The sequence below is a fragment of the Opisthorchis viverrini genome (genome assembly GCF_000715545.1).
Source record: "Opisthorchis viverrini unplaced genomic scaffold opera_v5_7, whole genome shotgun sequence".
Classification (NCBI taxonomy): Eukaryota; Metazoa; Platyhelminthes; class Trematoda; order Opisthorchiida; family Opisthorchiidae; genus Opisthorchis; species Opisthorchis viverrini.
In genome coordinates, this window is record NW_008751663.1 from 2,980,421 (window position 1) to 3,000,759 (window position 20,339).

The 20,339-nt window shown below is 42.8% G+C and overlaps 1 protein-coding gene across 1 annotated transcript in view; it reads right to left on the reverse strand.

Annotated features, from left to right (window-relative positions):
- The window catches only part of T265_00733 (hypothetical protein), a gene marked incomplete at both ends in the record, with an annotated part of 77,067 nt that overhangs the window by 23,621 nt on the left and 33,107 nt on the right, over positions 1-20,339 (reverse strand). The window contains 2 exons of the mRNA XM_009164582.1: positions 1,904-2,010; positions 9,882-10,012. Coding sequence (XP_009162846.1) covers positions 1,904-2,010; positions 9,882-10,012 — 238 coding nt within the window. The remainder of the gene's footprint in view (positions 1-1,903; positions 2,011-9,881; positions 10,013-20,339) is intronic.

The window sequence follows — 20,339 nt, forward strand, 5'->3', positions numbered from 1 at the left end:
AGATGGGATAGAAAGGTCATCAAACCTTCGCCCCTTTCACAGAAGAAAACGTTCCGTACTCTGAATGGCTCGATTCCTTGGAATCTACTTCTGCCTTCGTGTTTTGCGGTCAGATTGTATTGAAAAACATAAAAGCAGACCGTATAGAGCTCTCCTTCAACCATTCATCCAATGTTCTGTCAATAACTGAAAGACCAAATCTGTGTTTCTTGCTTCTCTAGGACTAGTTAAATAAGCTGAGCGTCGGAAATATTGCATTCAGCATGTTTTCCTAGCTGGTTAAGTTGGAAGACAAGCACAGCTGAGTCCTGGAAAACTGCGTGAACACCGGTTACCAAGATGATCTTGGATGACATTCGTTGTTATCTACGGTAACTAGTCGGAGTCATCAGAATTCACGTGCTTGACCCCTGAATTAAGAGCCAAGCGAAGTTCATCAGGCTAAGAAGGCCTTTCTAATAAGGAAAGAGTGTCATCACACAAGTTCGGTCAGCAAACAGTCTTGGAAGAAAGTTAGAAGAGGAATTGTGGGTTAGATGTGGAATGCACCATTCGTATTTTGGCGAACCTGCTCATGTAGGCTGAATTTTAGAGGAGGAAGTGCGCCAACATGAACCAGCAAATGAGCGAATGTAACGTATAGCCATCGTAAACAGAAATATCAAACATTCACAGCCATTTTCTAAAATCTGCACGTGCTTTAACACTCAATGTTATCTTCGTGAACCATCGAGCCAAACAAATTGATGCGAAACCAACTGTTTGTTTTCATTACCATCGCCTCTTTTTACTTTTCGTCATCACCGCCGAACCATTCTGTTTTTAATAATAGATGTTCGGTTCGCCATTGAAAAAAATGTATCGTTGGCCGGTAAACGTTTTATCATCATCAATGATAAGGCCCTGCAAATGCAGCTCCATGCCAACCGATCACTAGAAACATCTGCAACCGACATTCTATGGTAAATGCCGGTAGTCAGGTGAAGTGAAGTCACAAACAAGTAGCACGCACTATGTTGGAAAAGCGAAGGGAAGTTTGCGCATTTGATGGAAAAAGCTACCTGCCCCTTATGTAAAAAAAACAAGAGCTAAATTACCACAGTATCAAATAATAAAGGTAAAATAAAGGAGATAGCAAAAGGGAGAAAACCTTCATTTCCTGTTCTACTGTCCTGACATTTACACGCTCAGTCTTTGCTATGTGCATCGAGCTTTTCAACCTTGCAACAAACTACTCATAAACTTCCTGGAAACAGTTTGGCGGTTTCCGAATTCGCATCAACATTAGGTTCAACTTGAACACCAAATTGTACGGAACTGACCAAATACAATACACCAAATTAAGTTGTGTGTGTTTCGCCATGTGAAGAAAGGTTAGTCATCTCCACCAGCATGGCAAACCAGTGCAGCAAAAATGCGTGTTCTGAACCAAGAATGACATCGTAAAAGTGAAGAATCTGGTCTGTCCGAATGGAATTCTTGGTAGATCCGAGGATTTGTTTCCACTATGCATGAATCATGTCCATCATGTTAACTTACACCCAAACAGCGGCGGTAAAATCTCCAGACAAGTTCGTGCATATGTGAAGAGGCCTGATGTTACAAAAAAAGTACATCGAATTCCGCGAATATTCCCGTTCGGGAAGTACCCAAGTTTCTTGGTGGGTCACCTGATCGGGGCTAATAACTATATTTCCAGCTGAACAGGTAAGCCGTTAGTCAAACCGGATCTGTTTCGAATGGGTAACAGCAAGCTTTGTTGTACTTTCCGAAATGAGAACACAGTACCTTTCTAAGTCGCCTAGGCAACGAATTTATAACGACTTTGCGTGTTCGTCCTACTATAACGGAATCGGCTATGCATGGAGGGTGATCTGATAACAGGAAGCATGAACATACATACCTTTCAATTATGTAGAAGTATTCTCCATCCTCTCCTTGTCGGATAATTACCTGATCTTTATGGACGGGGAATTCTTCCATGGCGTCCACTACCTTGTTCAGCTGAGTCTGTAACGGTGAGGAAAGAGAGTAACTTTACAGGGGGATTTTGACGTTGCTCTTGACAACCGAATCGGCAAGGCAACCGTTCGGAAATCCGGGGATGAACAAACAATGTTGTTGCTTATTACGTAGTATGGAAATGGTTTAACAATAAGAATGACCGAACGCTTTTGTACTGAGGACAAAGAAGGTGAAATGCGAATAATCGTAAACGTGAAACCTTTGTCAAAGAATGAGTAGTTTCCATGTTTTCCGCGTGAATCCAACCACCGAATTAAATTAGGTACAGGATAGAGACCCAAGTTATTTGCTTTCTCCAAGTTTGTGAGTTTGCTTTTAAATGCCTCCCGTGTAACAATCTGTTGTACTGTAAATTCAGTTGGATAGTGAGAGGGTGGTTGAAGTTGTTATTTGCTAGCAAGCCCAAATACCGGGACAGCTAAACCGGAATGGATGGAAATCATTTAAATAAACTGGGGATTTTAGTAGCCCGCCGGGCCGAGACTTTATGTAAGTCGCAGGTAGCTTGTCACCGAAAAATCAAAGCCATTCATCGTTTGCAATCTGCACACCGATTAACGAGAAGTTTCCACTGGCACTTCATTAACTGAGCGAAAGTTCTCGTTAAATAAATTACACGTTTCACTTGAGATTTTGTCCTCTAGTGAAGCCAGTAAAAAGCCGTGAAACAATATACATCCGTTTTTTCTTTATTGGGGAATTATTGGAATATGCATGTTCCACGAATCTTGAGGGAGTTTCTAGCCCTCGACCTCTAGGCTAATAGTTCAAACGTGACCATTCGGACACCAACAGCTGTTTAGCCTTAGGATCAACTCGAACGCAGAGGGGATAAAACAGCATTCATCCTTTATTACCTTATCCCAACGCTGCTCAGCCGCTCTTGACCTAGATGCTCTGTTCAAGCCGCTAGTCAGGAGGCGGAGGGTTTGGAACTCCTTGAAGCTTCAACCGCTTTCTCGAGTCTAGTGGAATAGGTCCAGTGAACTTCAGCCCGATTACATTCGATTGATTTCTGAACTCTGGTCCTGTTCAACCAAAACTTACATATCGTCGGTTGTATGAAGATGGAAGAATTTCGCTTGAAAGCGACATTTTAATCCGACCCATTTTTCTGATCGTCCGACTAAGGGTCAATCTTTATTCTCTAATTAAATTTACTTTATTGCTAAGGCAACAATGTAGAACCAACCAATCTCCAGCTAAAGTTCATTCTTCGGTCGGGCGTATGGCTTCTCATAGTGTATAAGGCTGCTGGCCATAGAAATGAGTGTCACTGTTAGGTAATCGCTGGATCATATTCAGATTTTAAACTCACAACTGATGCACTTGAATAAAGCATTGCTTTTCGGCATTGCTACGTAGGTGTAACCAGGCCTTCTCGAAAAATAAACCGACTGTTGTTGTATCAAAAATTTAAAAACATTTATCCGCTGTTTTCAGTTCTCACACATGATGCGTGTTGCGATTAATTCTTGATCTATCAGGGGCATGTAGTGGCAGAACAAGTTGCCGCTCCATGGCTAACACAACGACGACCTAGTTAGTGTTAATGAAGAAATAATATGGGACGGGATGATATGAGCAAAAAGAGTGTAATAACAACGTGAAACATTCCTCAAATGCTTCGCACAATCAGGCCAAAGGCAATACGTGATAGTTGTCCCTTGTAAGAACAATGTTTATTGTATATTCGATTGAACTTGATATTCTGATCACTAATGTAGGAGACACCTTCGAGGGCTTGCAGTATTTTTCATCTGAAATGGAGTTTCCCCATAAAAGAGTTAACTAATACGACCTGACCCGCATGCTATCTGCAATCATATTTCATTCCCATGCGGGTGTTTTTCAACAGACTTCACGATGATCAGACCGGATTTTACACTTTTTGGAGCTAATGTTTTGAAACCTGATGCCCGTGAAATGCTGTATTTCATGTTTAAGCGCACATGCTGAACCTGTAGGACGTTCGTCAGCAACGCCCTCTAGGCCATAAAAACCGGTGTTTTTCTCAACCAACAAAACTTATCTCGCCACCAAATGCGATAATTGTACTCTAATACAGCAACCAATACAAGAATCATATGAGGAAGTGGGTGAACACCTCGACTGCTCTTGTCAAGACTTAGGCAACCTGGCTTCCGCTGGGATGAATGGCGGCTAGGCTTTGGAAAGGTGATACGGCTGAGTGATTAATTTCTACTGATTGGACTATCATGCGTTTTATCGTTCAGTCTTCGAATGCATGATCTCCAGCCAACAGCTTAACTGTGAAATGCTTGAGGGCTTGTACCTAGCCATGTTTAAATGGCGCATGACCAAGTCCGAATTTTCTGGTAGCCTGAGTAAAGTCCCGTTCGCATGTTTGTAGAAACACCGCTTCGGTGGTCGACAAGAAATCTGTGCCATTCGGTGTCCCCCTTCAAAGGAAAAGCACAACCATTTGGGAAACAATAGATTATTGTTCCTTCCGATTTAGAAGGTTTGTTTCCCCGATGAGAATAATTCAGTTGAAATGTTCAGTTCCTACGAAATCCTCTCCCTAATGTAGGTGTTACTGTCTGGAGAATTTATCGATGGAGAGAGTATTGTATTGTTTAAGACTTTGCGACACCCGAACAGTCAGAAAGATGTTGCAGAAAAACTGCGTTGCGGGATGTTTTCAGTTCTGGCAGCAAACGTAAATCAAATTAAAGGGCTGGTATCTGTCGTATGGAGCTAAGGCGTAAAGGGAGCGATCAATAAATCCACGTTACACTCAGAATAAACTTGACTTAAACTTTAGACTTATGCTGACTGATCATCATTTATTCAAAGAACCTCGGACTAAGCGGACGCATGCCTCATGTCACGACCTGAAAAAAATCGCGGACTACTAATTCGTGTTATAGCTAGTTATGGTAAGTTTGACATATGGACAAAATTGATGGTTTTATGTCAACCTGGGATGTTGGGCCTCTTAAAGGTCCAATCTGACAGGGAATCGCAGATGAGTTTAGTCTAACAAACTCGGTGTTTCAAAGACTGCCAGATTCAGTGCATGCATTTTTAGAGTGAGATAAACGAACACAGATGTAAACGTACATATTTGAAGCTCATCACACAATTTACTTGGATCCCACTTACGTTTCTAAAACTCCTTGATACTCCAACGGAAGCAGGAACTAACGCTCTCCTGCAGTTCAACCTAAGTTAAGCAGCTGTAAATGAAGCTTGTCATGGTAGATCGACTATGATTGAACCAACCATTCAGCAGGCATTTGCCAGTGGCCGTATGCACTGAGAAAATCCACTAGTCCTCAGTAAGTCTGCCACACTTAACGCTCTAGTGGTAAAGACGGAACAATATTGTTGTGTCGTCCAGGATGATCCTGATGGTTCTAATGATGACCTTCGTTTGATTTCTACGTCGGGAAACATTTCCCCACTGCTTCAGTTGAAACTGTTGCATAGAACTTGTGAACATCAGGCGAGCTCAGCAGACTAATAACGGTGTGGCTTCAAAATACCGTTCCAATGAGTTAAACATCGTATGGAAGTGTGGCCAATAATTCCAAAATCAGTCCCATGCACAACTACATTCTCTGTCGTACGTATGCCCACACCACATGCTAGCTTAGTAAGACTAACATTTTTTGGTTAGAGACCAGGAACTGAGTGTACAGAAAACAGGGCTTGACGATGAAAATTTACATCTCATGTGCCTGTAAATGGTTCTTCTGCACTGCTTCTAATTACTTGAGTTATAGCATAAGGTGTCAGAACACTGATATAGCCCACATTGGATTTTTTTCACAGACCACGCAGAACAGAGAAGTTTTACTACTACTACTATACTATCATTTATTTTTGAAGAGCATGGTCACACACATAAAAAGTGAATGCAAGCGATGAATGCGAAAGAGTAACAGGAGAATATGGGAGAAAGGAGAGAAACGTCTCATTCGAGATCATGCGAGGGGCAGTGCCAGTCTGATGAGGTGAATCCCAAAGTATGTAAAGATTTTGGTATGGGAACACGCGTCTAAAGACCAACAACCAAAGAAAGGACAAACAATGATGAATGCTCTTCAAGGCGCAGTGTGCGCTAGCACAGTCAAGACTCGCACATCAGGCACAAAGTGTCCGTCATACTGGGTCTGGTGTGAGATTAAATGGCAAGATGTACCTTCAACGCCATATACCACGCATAAAAGTGGTGCGGGGCCCGTGACGAAGCCAGTGCAACCCATGCAGTGTGATCTACCATGAGAGACTTATTTCCTCCGAATAATATTTGACGTATTTCAGTATTGCTGATCAGTTGTTTCCGTGAGAATCGGGCAATGCTCCGAGGGCTTCGACGATCAAACACTGACGGTCTTTTGAAATCCTCGGCGTGCAACGGCCAGGCTTCTGACCCGTATAACAGTACGTAGTGCATGCTAGCATCGAAAGTCCGACCCTATACGTATAGCTGATGTCCTGCTCACCTTACAGGTGATGCATGTTCTCAACGGCTGCTTTGGCCTTCCCAATCCTGATGGAATTATCACCTATTACAAAACCATCAGGAAAGATACAGCTACCGAGATAGACAAACTTGTCTACCACCTCAAGTGACTCATTTACCAGCATGAGACTAAGGCTCGAGCCTACCAGTCTCGCAGTAACATCTTACACTTTGCAGGTGGAGAGCACATTCCGAACCGTGAGGCAAAATTATTTAGATAAAACGATGTAATCCGCATTATGATGGCGTTACATTCGAGAACAGCTATGTCGCCTCTGTATCCAGTTATCTGTGAGGGACGCGTCGCGAGCACCTCGATTCCATAAAAAGCATAAAAAGCTGATAGCCAGTCTTCCATATTCGTACGAATGACGAAGTTGGAGAAGAAAAGTGAAGGAGGATAGCCGTGTTTGGAATCACTTGATGTGGTTAACCCAGGTGAGGACTCCCAGTAAACTTTCTGACGTCCTCGAGAGTTGGCGTACACCGCATTACGGAGGGTCAAGAATTTACGCTCCATCGACAGTGCCACAGTGACTGACGATCCACATAACTATAGCCATTGTTGGTTGCTGGACAAAATGTCAACGCGCCAGAATCTGTCGGGGGAGGGGTAAAAATGCAGCCAAAGCCTCCTTTTGCAGAATGGAACCCAGCTTGTTTTTCACGGATCTGCGTGCCGCTGTGTTCAGCCAGCCTTCGAAGACTAAGATAAGAGAGCACCTGCGGTGCCGCATTTACCAGGCTCATACAATTGTGCTTTCACAGCGTCCGCGTACCCTTTTTTGAGACAGGAATAACTGTTGGCAGACAACATTTCGTTTCCTTCTCTTCGTTCCACATCGCGCCCATGAGCTTTGGTAAAGTTGTCGTGAAAGATTCTCCACCTTCTTTGAAGAGAACTTGATACAGACCGTCATTTCCTGATTCCTACTCTCGTTTCGTTATTGATATTTCGTACTTTGTTTCTTCTGACAGGCTTTTAAGGTGTGCGTTAAATTTCCCCGTATGCACTATTTCCAGAGACTGTGTTGCAAAAGGCCGGCTGAACTGTACTTTGAAAGGCTCAAGCCCACTTTCTAGTCGGGGTTTTGATGAGTGAAAGAATGGGCCGCCTTTTTCACTTATCGCTTTACTAACCGCTGCTTTCATGGGGCCAGTGGATCGTATGCATTGATAAAAGGCACGGCTACTTCGATAGCAAAAGACCTCTATATCTTTTGTTCCTACCAAAGCTATCTGTCTTTCCTGTTTACTTTTTAGCGCTTGATTGCTTTGCGTGCGTCGACGTACTCGCTACCCGATGGTATGCATATCCTGGCATCAATAATGGGTAGCGATATTGACGATATCCAGTGCTCTTGTGGGCGAATGGGAAAAGTTGGACAGACAGCACTGAATGCTGTTGTTCGCTTCACATTTTGCCATGCTTCATTTACATGCTTATTTCCAATACATTATTGGTTTACTGTAAACATTTTTTGGGCCAGCTCAGATCGACATTGTTAAGCTACGGTAGTTCTTCAAAATGTTGGATTGGTATGCTACTGACCGAATTGCGAGGGCCTGAGGGCAAATGAACTGTTTGGCGCACGCGCCATGGTATGAATGGAACCAAGTTGTGTGCCCCAGAGGAAATTGCAGTCGCGAATCTTAGCTGTCCACGGGTGGCTGATGGCCATGTGATCCAACTGGATCCGTGGTTGGTTTGTGATCGGTGGACGCCAGGTTACGTAATGCGAACGTTTTTACTCAAAGTTCGTGCCGGGCACAAACAGTTTAGCATCAACACACACCTGGTGTGCGACAAGCTTCTACATTGACGGGACTCCGTCTATTTAGAAAGGTGTTATTTTGTTTATTGTTATTAGTCAGCGGGGTGCATAAGGTACAACGCTCAAATAAGTAACAGTGGACTGACCTAAAAACGTTTACTTGTATGGTGGAAAGGTACTGGAAAGGTACATCGATGAACAAAGAAATTTGCCGGCAACTGATACTCCTCGGTTTCTCCTGACCGAGGAAGATGGTTTGGTTGAGGTTCCCTATCATGAGCCTCTGAGTCAAGGGTAGGGGCTGCGCACTGTAGTTTTCTGTGGAGAATCTCCCCGGAGTAGGTGTCTTAATAGTTTGACCTAATCGGCTACAGGATTTTGGCCAAATCCAGGGAGTAAGGCATGGAGTAATGCCATTTGTTGTCCCTTTCTGATGTGGCTGCGTACAGCGACTCCCTTTTGAACAGCAGCGATCACTTTGGTTCCGCAAGTATTTTGACCGTACTGGATGATACAATGGTGGTCACGGTTAACCGTTTGGCGATCGGAATATGTGGATTTTAGGGCTGACCTTTTCTAACCCGTCTTTCCTTGGGGAAAGGCAGAATCGCCTCTTCCATAAATATGAACATCCTGGTCTCCAGAGGGAAACACCTTACTGCCTTCACACTCCTATCACAGGGTGGCAGCTTTAAGTCTGGGAACTGCACTATAACCCAGGCATATCACTTTAAAGCACATAGTAAAACAGAATTTACATTCCGCTCCCCCGCAGCTTAACTGCAGGCAACATGAAACGACTTGGTCCGCACCAGGTATATGGAACCTCACACTGGAACACATAGAGGGTAACGCGTAGTTTGAACACCGTTGTTAGTCACTGCTTTTGAATGCAAGCCAAAGAACGAGAATATCTTTTTAATATCTAATCCTTAAAGACTAGGAATAATGTGAGAGTCCTCCAGAACATTGAAATTTAAAAGATCCATGGGATACAAAGATTCAAAGCCATAGAGTGCTATCAAAGAAGGAGGTTGGGTAATAGCCAAACAGATGCCTGGACGGAGCTCTCAAGATTTTCTTCTTTTGACAGAAATAGACCGAAATACACAGAAAATGAAGCGGTGTTGATCAAATCGCCAAACTGTTAGTTCTCCCGCTCTGGTCTGCGGCGTGAATAGGGGTGTTTAGGCCCACTGCCAAGGATTATCTGGATTTTAATTAAAATCGACGGTGCTTATTCGGTGAATGCAAAGATTTGCCGATCTACTAAGCCGGTACGACCAACGACAGTACCACAAACTTGTACCAATGATTCAACAACAGTTTTTTAATCTACTTTCCGCTGGTTATCGTCGTATTTTATTTGCATCTGTGGAGTCACTCAGAAGCCCAAAGTTACTCAATAAAACTCAGCAGGTTGTCTCACGGCCCTTAACAAGCAAAAAAGCATGCAAGTTGGTTTGATGGAAATTATAAACCAAGTGAGGCGACATCAAAACGACCCAATCCATTCCTCTGATGTGCTAGCCTAACATGCTGAATTAAAACACATTTTTCGGATGCATGTGCTAGATAGACCTTACCTCGTCCAGTGAACGGAAAATAAAAATGGACTGTATCGCTTCGTTGATCCTTTGCCTTTGAGCAGCCGTTTTGGGGTAGATGACAGATTCTCCGCTATCTTCGACCTCAGGATCAAAACTTTCCGCAGCGACTGTAATGATGAAGAAATGAGGTTAGTAACTAAAAATGATCACACGTCGGCGGAGTAATTGTTTTCTTGGTCCCCCTATGCTCACTTCAAGAAAACTTCTATAAGCGAATGAAGATTTGAAGTGAAACGGATAGCTAGAAACAAGTCAACTTCCATGGATGCTTTCAAATCCAGCTGCCTCGACTAAGTCATCATGACTTTTACCGGTGTAGTTCAACTCCGAAAAAAGCATTTCGTACATTGTCCATTTTGGCTAAGCCAATGGATCCGGGCAAAGTCGATGCGTTCTGTTGAGTCAGCAGAACTTTTTCTGGAAGGTTGCTAATAGGATATTTCCGGTAGTTTCATTGAACACCAGATACCTTTGACTGACCATTGAGGTCAAGACAACTATTGTGTTTCCAGGAGGAGGCTAACTTTTTGCAAGTTTCTGGCCAACCCCGCACCTCTTCAGATAAAGAAACACGGTCACAGCTGGGTTAATCAGTTTTACCTGATCAACCTATTCAACCAACTAATCCAATCAATTAATCATGTCAAATGCTAGCCTAAATCTGGAATTGTCGAGATTGATGCATGGTCCTATATCCGTCTGAAAACTCGACAACAGTTGGAAGGGGCACAAATGCTCAGTAGCCCTATAAACAATAAATCGCCCTTTTTACAGAAAATGTTTCCTTAAAAATATTTCGAAAGTTGCCAAACATATATACAGATAAATATCGCTCTGACAAGCTCACTCCATAAGCCCGTTTGGCCAGAGTGAACTTCAAGTACTCACTGCATACCCTTTAGCCCACCGTATGTCTGAATCGGCCTCCCCAGTATATAAACTGCGGCAAACTGCTTTAAGCTCTCCATTTCTAACCTTAAATTCAGAAATTCCTTAGTATTATATACTGCGAAGTCTCCATTAATGGTTTCATGTACACTTTTTCAGACACGAACATCGCTATCCCAATAGACGTTCTCAAACAGCAGCCCAAACAGACAGAGTGGTAATCGTAGGTCATATTTTCTAATTATCTAACACTGATCTAATACTTCACCCGTCCTATCATCCTACGTCCTTACATGAAAGTGGTTCACGGACTACACTCCGTTAACAACACACCCTATTGTACTGCTAAAGTGACCCGTCTGAGCTAACGATCAGCTCCTATATAGAGCATAACATACCACATTTCATCACTCGCAATCAATAAACCGATAAGTGCTCTGAGAACTATTCGCGGTGTGATGACGCATCCGCTTGACGTTCGATGTAGGATACTTTAGCTTTTGGGCCTATAAGTTTATTCACTACACTTTCGAGAAAATTCCTTTTCATTTATTAACCATCTGAAATTGGAATGGATCGATGAAAGTCGGAAGGAAGCAAAAATTAAACAAAAAGAACAGATGGATTTAATGACGGCACAACAGCTACAGATAAGTCAAATCCACCTCGACAATACAATACAGCCGATATAATGTCCCCATCAGATTTCACTCTTCTACGAATTACCAGACCCTTTGAATATTAGAAAGCACTTTATTCCGAAAACCAGTTGAATTGAAGACCCAGGATTTGCTGAACTGGACAAGCCAAGTTTATGCTGTCATAAGTAGCTTTTCACTTTTTAACGCGCTCATGTGAACCGAGTCCCCCGGGAACTGTTGAGCTGCTAAAAGAAGTATTACTAAGATATTCTATAATATTATTAAAACACAATTAAAGGACACACTGAATTTGTAATCTCATCCTCAGGTTAATGCACATAAGACGGCTACACGGTTAAGAAAGTGAGCGGTAAAAAGAGCTACAAAAGGAGTCATGAGTCGTCGAAAACAATAGATATGTTGTATGCGCAACAATCTGACTAGTGGACTAAAGTGTCAGCGTGATTAGTCGTTGTGTAGACCAGATGTCGCATGTTACATAACCTAGGCGAATTATGCGGTCCCATAAATCATTTCCGGTAACAAAAGGTTGGATTGCATAGACGTGTTGCAAAAGCTTCAACCTGACCACATACAAAACACAGGATTTCACTTCGAAGAATACTCCTGTTAGCAAATTAATCTGGACTTCGCCGAAGATCCAACTGAATTCCAGCTGAATCTCTTGTTCATGTTATTTTTGACTAAAGATCCTGCAAAAAGGTGGCCCCTTATTTCATTTGGCATGGTGTTCGAAATGTAGGGTTATATTATACTGAAGATGTAAAAAACACTATTCATAAGGTTGCTTAAAGCGCTCAGAAAGCCTTTGACCGGTTCATTAGACAGACGCAGTTCCCGAGTTGTTGCCTACCTCAAGTTCCACCTGAACGCCGAATTGCACGCCATACGTGAAATACACTCGTTTGTAATGTAGGTTGGCGATCTTCAGGTCTAAGGTTGAAGTATGCGTGTGAGACCACATAAACGATTTAGCCAACCGTATTTTTATGAAAACTATTACCATGCGCCTCGATAAATGGTAGTTTTTGTACGGATAGGGCTTACGAAAATGTCCTCCATGAGGATTTGTGTAAATAAGCAAATGACTAAGTGACCTCGCAAGCGCATATTTTATCCCATATTCCAAAACGCTCCTGAGAAAGAGGAAATCACTCGCTTGACAGCAGCAACGGTGGCGAGCGTAGCTGGGCACCAAAAAAAAACGAAGTGAGCCATTTTCACAGAGCGAATTAAATTGACCGTTAAGGGCCTCATCCAAAGGGGAATGGAAGCCAATTCATCCTATGCGGTAATCTAGCAGGAATATTTCTGCTAACTCCGCGGTTTATGGATGGAGAAGGCATCCAGAGTGAAGGGTATCATACGAAATTACGGGCGAGCGTTAGCAAAGAAAATGCAACAGTTTCTCATGATAAAAACAGACTCGGAACCACAAAGAATACTAGGCCAAGAGGTTACGTCTTTCGTATCCCACCTCCATGCATGTTACCTTTGAGAAGCAATCAAGTGCTGTCGAAAAGTGTGGACAGTGTCTAGCCCATAATACAAAATTCTTGTTGAGTCGAGCAAGTAATTTAAGGGGATATCCAAGTTTTATGGCAAGCGAACAATCCACTCCATGAAACCCTGGCTGACTGCAGATTTTATCAAACGTTCGGCATTGGCAGCTATTATTTAGTGGATTCTTACCAACCAATAATGACAGTTTGATGACTGTCCTCGGGATGGCTGGCTATCCGGCTGAGTATACTGTGCTGAATACCCACAAACGGTTTGAGCGAACAGCAGAATTCCAGTAACTCCAGCCAAACTGACTCCTTCGCATGACTTTGCTGCTCATATTCACTCCAGACAAGCAAACCATCAGCTTTATACTTCCACCTATGGTATCATTCATTATCTTAGTAACTATCTTGCCCTTTACTGTGTGGCTTAACGACCAAGCATATATACTAAAACTATCTTAAGTTCTCTCAAGGACGAACAGCTATGCCAGGAGGAAGTCTCATCTGCACACACATGGGATCTCGCCCTCCAAAGAAAAATAAGGCAGAAGCTTGGTGGTTTCCTCCTTAGAAGATCTTCTCATTAAACTTGTGGTCTTGACGGCAACTGTTGTACAGTTTTCTATCATCTAAGTGTCTGCGACAGTGAAAATTTGTTGAACTAAGAATGATTCTGGTTTAAGCGCCAAGTGAAAATGACAGTAGAAAATCAGCAACTAACCCCTTCAGCGAGGGAAAACTGTGAGGTGTAATGTACAGTACTATAGTATACTATGTACAGTAATATTATTTGAAGACTCCTGTGGATTCAACTTCATACACTGACTGACCAACCGTAGACTGAGCATAAGCCGCCCACGTGTTTTATACCTGCACTACTATTGGGTTAGAATATGTGTACTGCACTAATGGCCAAATATTAATCCACATTGTTCTTTTGTTAACTGTGAGCTCCACCTGGAAGAATCTCAATCGGATATTAGCTACTATGCTCAGGCGGGGTAGAAAGTTTGACATGACCCTTCTCAAAAGATGAACGGTATTGCCCAAAATTTGTCTCAATTACAAATAAATGTTGGTCATTGTGGTTTTGTAAACAGTGTCTTCCGAGTATCCCGATCTAAGTAAATTATATTCTGTTGTTTTTAGGCGAAATCGCGTGAAGCCAGATCAGTGTAATAGCATTGCGTGCCACGAATAACCTACAACCGGAAACACTGGAATTCCTCCCCGTTGGACTGAGTAGAGACCTGGAAGAAAGATAGGAAGCCAAATTGATTGTTGAGTACTGGTCTCAGAGCTATGACGGAGGAAGAAAACTGGCAACTCAAGACCTGATTGCTGAGTTTTTCCTGGTTTTTCTGCTTTATCCTGAATAAACCAATGTGTAAATAAGGAAGAGGCTACTACCACAAACCTTGTAGTTTTGCATGATATCGGCTTGCACCCGAGACACCTAAATAAGCATCTGAGTAGGATTTACTAGTACACTGATGACAAACGGCTTGACAAATTTCCACCTTAATTAAATGATTAGAATGAAGCAGAGAGAGACCTGCTGAGCACAATGAAATATCTCAGCTTCTGTTAAAAGTAGGATGTAAAAGCCAGGACTGTTGGTAACTTATCATGCCATAAGTCATTAACTCCTAACTAATACTCAGCAACCATACGTACCTTTGACATATTTGGTGTATGAAATTGTACTAAATAACTGATGGCCTGGCAGTAGGAGTTATTCTGGGAACTCAACACGATACACACACGAAAGACTAAGTAGATACTCTGAGGTTACATCCAGAATCAACACAAGATCTGGAAGGATGCGCGAATGTACGCAGCAGTGTCAAAAATGTCAACACATCAAATACAAAAACCGCATTAGTGTTACTTATCCAACAGGACCATTGAATCAGCTAATTTGTGCAGTAAATTCCCTGCACGGCATCAGGAAAAGATGCCGAAGAAGGGTGTTGTAGAGAGGTGGTCACCGTACTCGAGTACACCGGAGAGTGGTTTTACCCCACATTGTGTTCCATAGCACTTGGGAGTTAAAGTGCAAGTAAAATAGACGAAACACACTCAGGTCGACTACGCCTTCGGTGGAAGACCCACAGCATTTTACTCCAAGGCTAACTGGAACCAATCACGGCTGCTTGTTTGATTGTTTAACTGCCACAACTAACTCTGCATCTGACAACGTGATGTCCGGGGTTATCTGTCTGGTTGAGTTCGACGTAGTCGAAACCGGATGCTTGGTTGTCATTGACTGAATCACGGGATATATATATATATATGTATATAAATGATTTGCTATAAACATTTCATACCAAGCATGACGTATCGCAGTTTGCAAGATGATGATGCAAACCAAATTAGATCATATCAACAAAGCCCGGTAACCAACCTGTCTAACCACGAAGCCACAAATGCGAGGATCGCCAAGTCTCAGTGGACACCGAGCTCTCACATAAGTGGAGGAGAAAGTGTCAGAATCGGTAGACACTGTTCATGTTACTCGTCCGTCACTCAACTATGCGAATTATCGTCAAGTTAAACAACGATCAAATAAAATTAGGTGGACCTTAACAGGACCAGCCAAATTCATTCGTTCACGAAGGTCCGATGATAGAACGGAATGGAAAATATCTCGTTCCCAGCGCTTATAAGGATTTTATTGTAGTACGTTGTGACTTATTTGCTGCATAACCGCAGATTGCTTGTGTCCAACAGTGTCTTCTCACTAGATCCCATCCTACTGATTTATTCTTCAAACTGTGGTGTGCATGTGTACTTCCAGCTAAAAAAATTCAACGTTTTTTGTTTTACTCATTGTCCTTTTCTTATTCAGTGTCAGAATGTGTTTTCTCACGCAAAGAGAAAATGCATTTTCTCCAGTGTCGCCCAGAGACTCGGATGAAAATAAAGCCAGAATTTCTGTCCGCTTTGTTTTATCTTCTAAGCAACTTTGCGTTTTTAAGGCTGAATATCCCTGCGCAGTAAGTTGACATAGGCGAAGACGCAGTAGTTGCCGCTGTTTTTAAGTATGATTGGAAATCAGAATAGATGGTTTGTATATAGATAATAAAAAGTGCGTGAGATCTTTTGGTTTCACGAAACACTGAAAATGTGAGAAGTAAAACAGATGTTCAATCTAGTTGTCTAATTTTTGGCGTTATGCAAATTATTGAACTTCTTCGATTTTAAATGTGTTAAGTTAGCAAATCACCACCAGAAGATAGACATTTTAGTGACAAACTTACACCAAATTTGTTAAAATAATCGTCCATCCTGTGCAAACCGCTTCAGGTGAACTAATGAGTGAGTTGAACGCTTAATATGGTAATGACTTGGTTCATTTTGGTGCGTACAATTTCAGACATTTACACATTTTGGACCAGCTTCACAGAATCAATATTGCATCGCCTTAACAATCGTGATCGACCCAAAGACGCCCGGTGCACCCGCTAGATCTAGCCTGAACCAAGCATGTTCACGGTGTGCTCGCAAGCGTTCCAAGATTTACATGTCACATTGGGTGGAAGATGAGTAACGTCAAATACGATGTTTAATCTAGTTTCAACTGTCTAAAATACCCTTTATTCTCCGTCAAACCTAGGAAGAAAGAGAGGAGGATGGAGAATAGCGGTCAGTAGTAAAACCGTTACCATGCATATGAAAAAAACAGAGCCTACTGTGTTTGGCATTAGACAAGTTCATATGCCGTTGCAAACTTCACACTCTGAATTTCTAGATTTTAAGAGTTGGATATCCGAATGGGAGGACCTCGACAGATGAGTTCAGGTTCATTCGTTTCGGATAGACCGGCGATCTATACTTTTGAGCAGTGGAGCCACAGTTTTTCTTAATTTTTGTCTGTACGAACTTGATTAGGGAAAATCACCTATGGCATCGTCGCAAGTCAGGCTGCCTGATCATCAAAGAGCTGAGACAGGCAAACTTATTGTGTCAACCAACATCGTAACGTAAACCACTGTTTTGGTGGCCGCACTCTGTATCGGACTGCATGGCACGCTCGGGATAAGAGAGGGTCATGTCTCGACAAAAGAGTCCTCGCGAGATGTGATGAGGAAGCATCTGGTTATAACGAGGTCAGTTTCAAAAACCACTTGCGGTGAATAGATAGCCGGCTAAATACAAAGACGACTATGACACAGAGAATATAGATGCTGGTTCTCAGAAAATCTACGGGTGATCCAGTGCACCATCAGGTCATGACCAGCGTGACAGACCCATTTAAGTTCTGAAATGGGATAAATACGCAATTCTTCTTAGCAGAATACTTGAAGATGGTTCAAATCTCGACAAAACCGCACAAATGATGTCACACCGATCGGTGACGCTTCAAGGTCATGCAATGCCACACAACATGACAGATGGGATCACTGCCTTGCAAATGCATAACCACGTATCTAGCCATGTGTCCGCTGATGTGCACCTGTTATCCTGTTCGGCCAGTGACTGCACTTGACAACACGTGATATCAGTTGCCTGTCAACAGACAGGATGCCACGGAGTAGAAGTAAGCCTAGTTCAGGTTCGATGCAAAGACAATTGCTGTAGATCCCACCCTGGTGAGGTTGACGGATAGCCAGTGTTCCGTTCGCAGTGATAAAACACCGTGCTGCGAAATTCTCAGCCGTGCGTTGCATACCATGTTGCGTATGCATAAACAGTGGACATACATGAGCAGAAAAGAATGTAGTATACCACAGGGGCCAAATCCCCGCAACAGAACATTTTCTGTGGTGTGAAGGCTCGCCAAACATACTTCCATTACTCACAATTTTTCGGAAATTCTTTGGGAATTGCGCTGTGACCAGCAAGGGACCCATGCCATTCTTCTGGAATACAAGCTACAAAAGCCTCAACTGCTAAAATTCCGGATGAGATGCCTTCTTACACAGTGCCGAGCTAGCCTAACAGACCGATGTCGGCACTGTTATCGGGTGGAGCTCTTGCCCCCTTTCCTTCATGAAGTGGTAAGGTTAAAGTATCAGTGGAACGTTCTCTTAATAACAGCTAGTATGGAGCAATACAAATTTGTTTTCTAAGATTGTTCTGTCGTATTTGGGAGGCTTTGCTCGGGGCACATCTTTATCAGCCGCCCCCGTTCGAGATAAATGAATGCTTACTTGTCAGCTTTCTTCGGCAATGGAGGAAAGGTTCAGTGACCGTTTCATTTTCCTCCAGGATCGTCCGTCTACTGCAGCCCGATTGATGTTCATGGTTCTGTTGAAGTGACTGCGCCATAGATTCGTCATTTTTTTGAGTCACGTGGAGTGGTCCATGGCCCATTAATGGCTTTCAATGAATTACATAGTTTCACGCTATCAGTGAACAGCGGATTCTTCATTCCGCTCAGGTTTTTCGCCGTTATCCATTGTCAATACAGCCCAGTGTCGTAATCATGCAATCTGGAACATTTTCAGAATCCAAGACAAGGAAGGAAAACAACAAGGGCTTTGTCGTTTTCGGTTCACAATTCTTGCATCTTTTCAGTGTTGTCAGCAAACAAGAGAGGGTGACTGAGGCACAACCACCTCATTCACCTGGGTGCTACAATCAGCGTTTGGTGAATCGGATTGCTCCACGCCTAGAGAAGATGAGAATAAACCAGTTTCTACAGCTGCCACGTATTCAGTGACTTCATATTTATGAGACTTTTGTGACGGTGCAGCAGAATTTTTCGAGTGACCACATTTCGCGAAAAATCTTCGCAGTGGCTTAATCCTTACCCGTGGATATTAATGCACAGACCGTTTTCTTCACTACTTGGACTCTCATTTCAGAGGAAGCGAACCGGATATCGATGTGACTGTATACTGTAAACTAAATTATTGTGAGCACTATCTGGACTACATTTCATTTTATTCTCTGAACGCGAAATGAATGGCTGTAGATTAACCAATGAAAAGCTAAAAGCATCTGCTACGATGAAGCTCTTAAAACCACCTGAGTGAACAGGTTTAGGGCTATAGTGCAGCCGAACAACCCCTGACAGACGGTGAATCAGTCGCAATCACGACGAAACCAAAACAGTGCCATATTATCAGCCATCCGGATAACTCCCCGCGCATAAACTTCTGATCGAATTCGTGGAGTTACACCGTAATTTAGCAAACTAGTTTTCTTCGGAGGTCTCAGGGATTACTCCGCACACAGCCACTTAGGAAAGGCCAATGAAAAAAAGCATCTGCTACGATGAAGCTCTTAAAACCACCTGAGTGAACAGGTTTAGGGCTATAGTGCAGCCGAACAACCCCTGACAGACGGTGAATCAGTCGCAATCACGACGAAACCAAAACAGTGCCATATTATCAGCCATCCGGATAACTCCCCGCGCATAAACTTCTGATCGAATTCGTGGAGTTACACCGTAATTTAGCAAACTAGTTTTCTTCGGAGGTCTCAGGAATTACTCCGCACACAGCCACTTAGGAAAGGCGCACTCGGAACGGTTTTGTGCAGAGGCTTTGGTAACCTATAATAGTCTTATTCTCATTAGGCGAAACGATTATCATGATCCACTCGCTGTGTTGTGGAGACGTAGAAACACCAACCAATAGCACTAATTGACCCAAGCTTCAGCAAACACACGTGGCAGTCACACCTCGACCAATCTGCCGGTCTTTTGAAGGTAAGTTACAGTAAAGTCCACTCTCCGATTGTTTTATCCCTAACAGCAGTCGCGCATAACAATCCAAACGATGATTTATGAAAGACATCTGGTATTAACGTTGTACGCTTTCACCAGCAATCGTTCACAAAAATTGTCACAGAGTACACATTCTCTTAAATAGCTATCATAGTGGAAATCACTGCAACGGAATCAATGATGGTTAGTTTGGAACAAAGGATTCATTTTCAAAAATCCGATGAACGCACCCACTAAAAAAGCGGTTTGGGTAGGTGGCAGGATAATAATCTAGATAAACCCGGGAGAGTCGTACGAGAACTTTCCTTCCTTTTCAACGCAAAAGAATTGTTACATCCATCTCACCCATTTACAGTAACATCAACATTTTGGACAGTACAGAGATGGGTTGACGAACATATTTTCGGCAGGGTCTTTTCAAGTCATATAATTGCAAAGATTAAGAGAGCGGTGTTTAACATATTTGAATGAGCATGGTGTAAATGGACAGGGAATCTAATGAGATGACATTGGCTATCTATCAAAGAACAATTAGTTCAGGTCACCAATAGGATGACTTGAGCTAGTGAAAACTCTACTGAACAGAAGACTTTCCACCAGTCTGAACAAAGTTTACCCGATCGCAACACTCCGAACCTGGTTCACAAGCAATCGTTTGTGACCCTTTAATCTCAAGGATAGAGTGCCTGTCCACGCC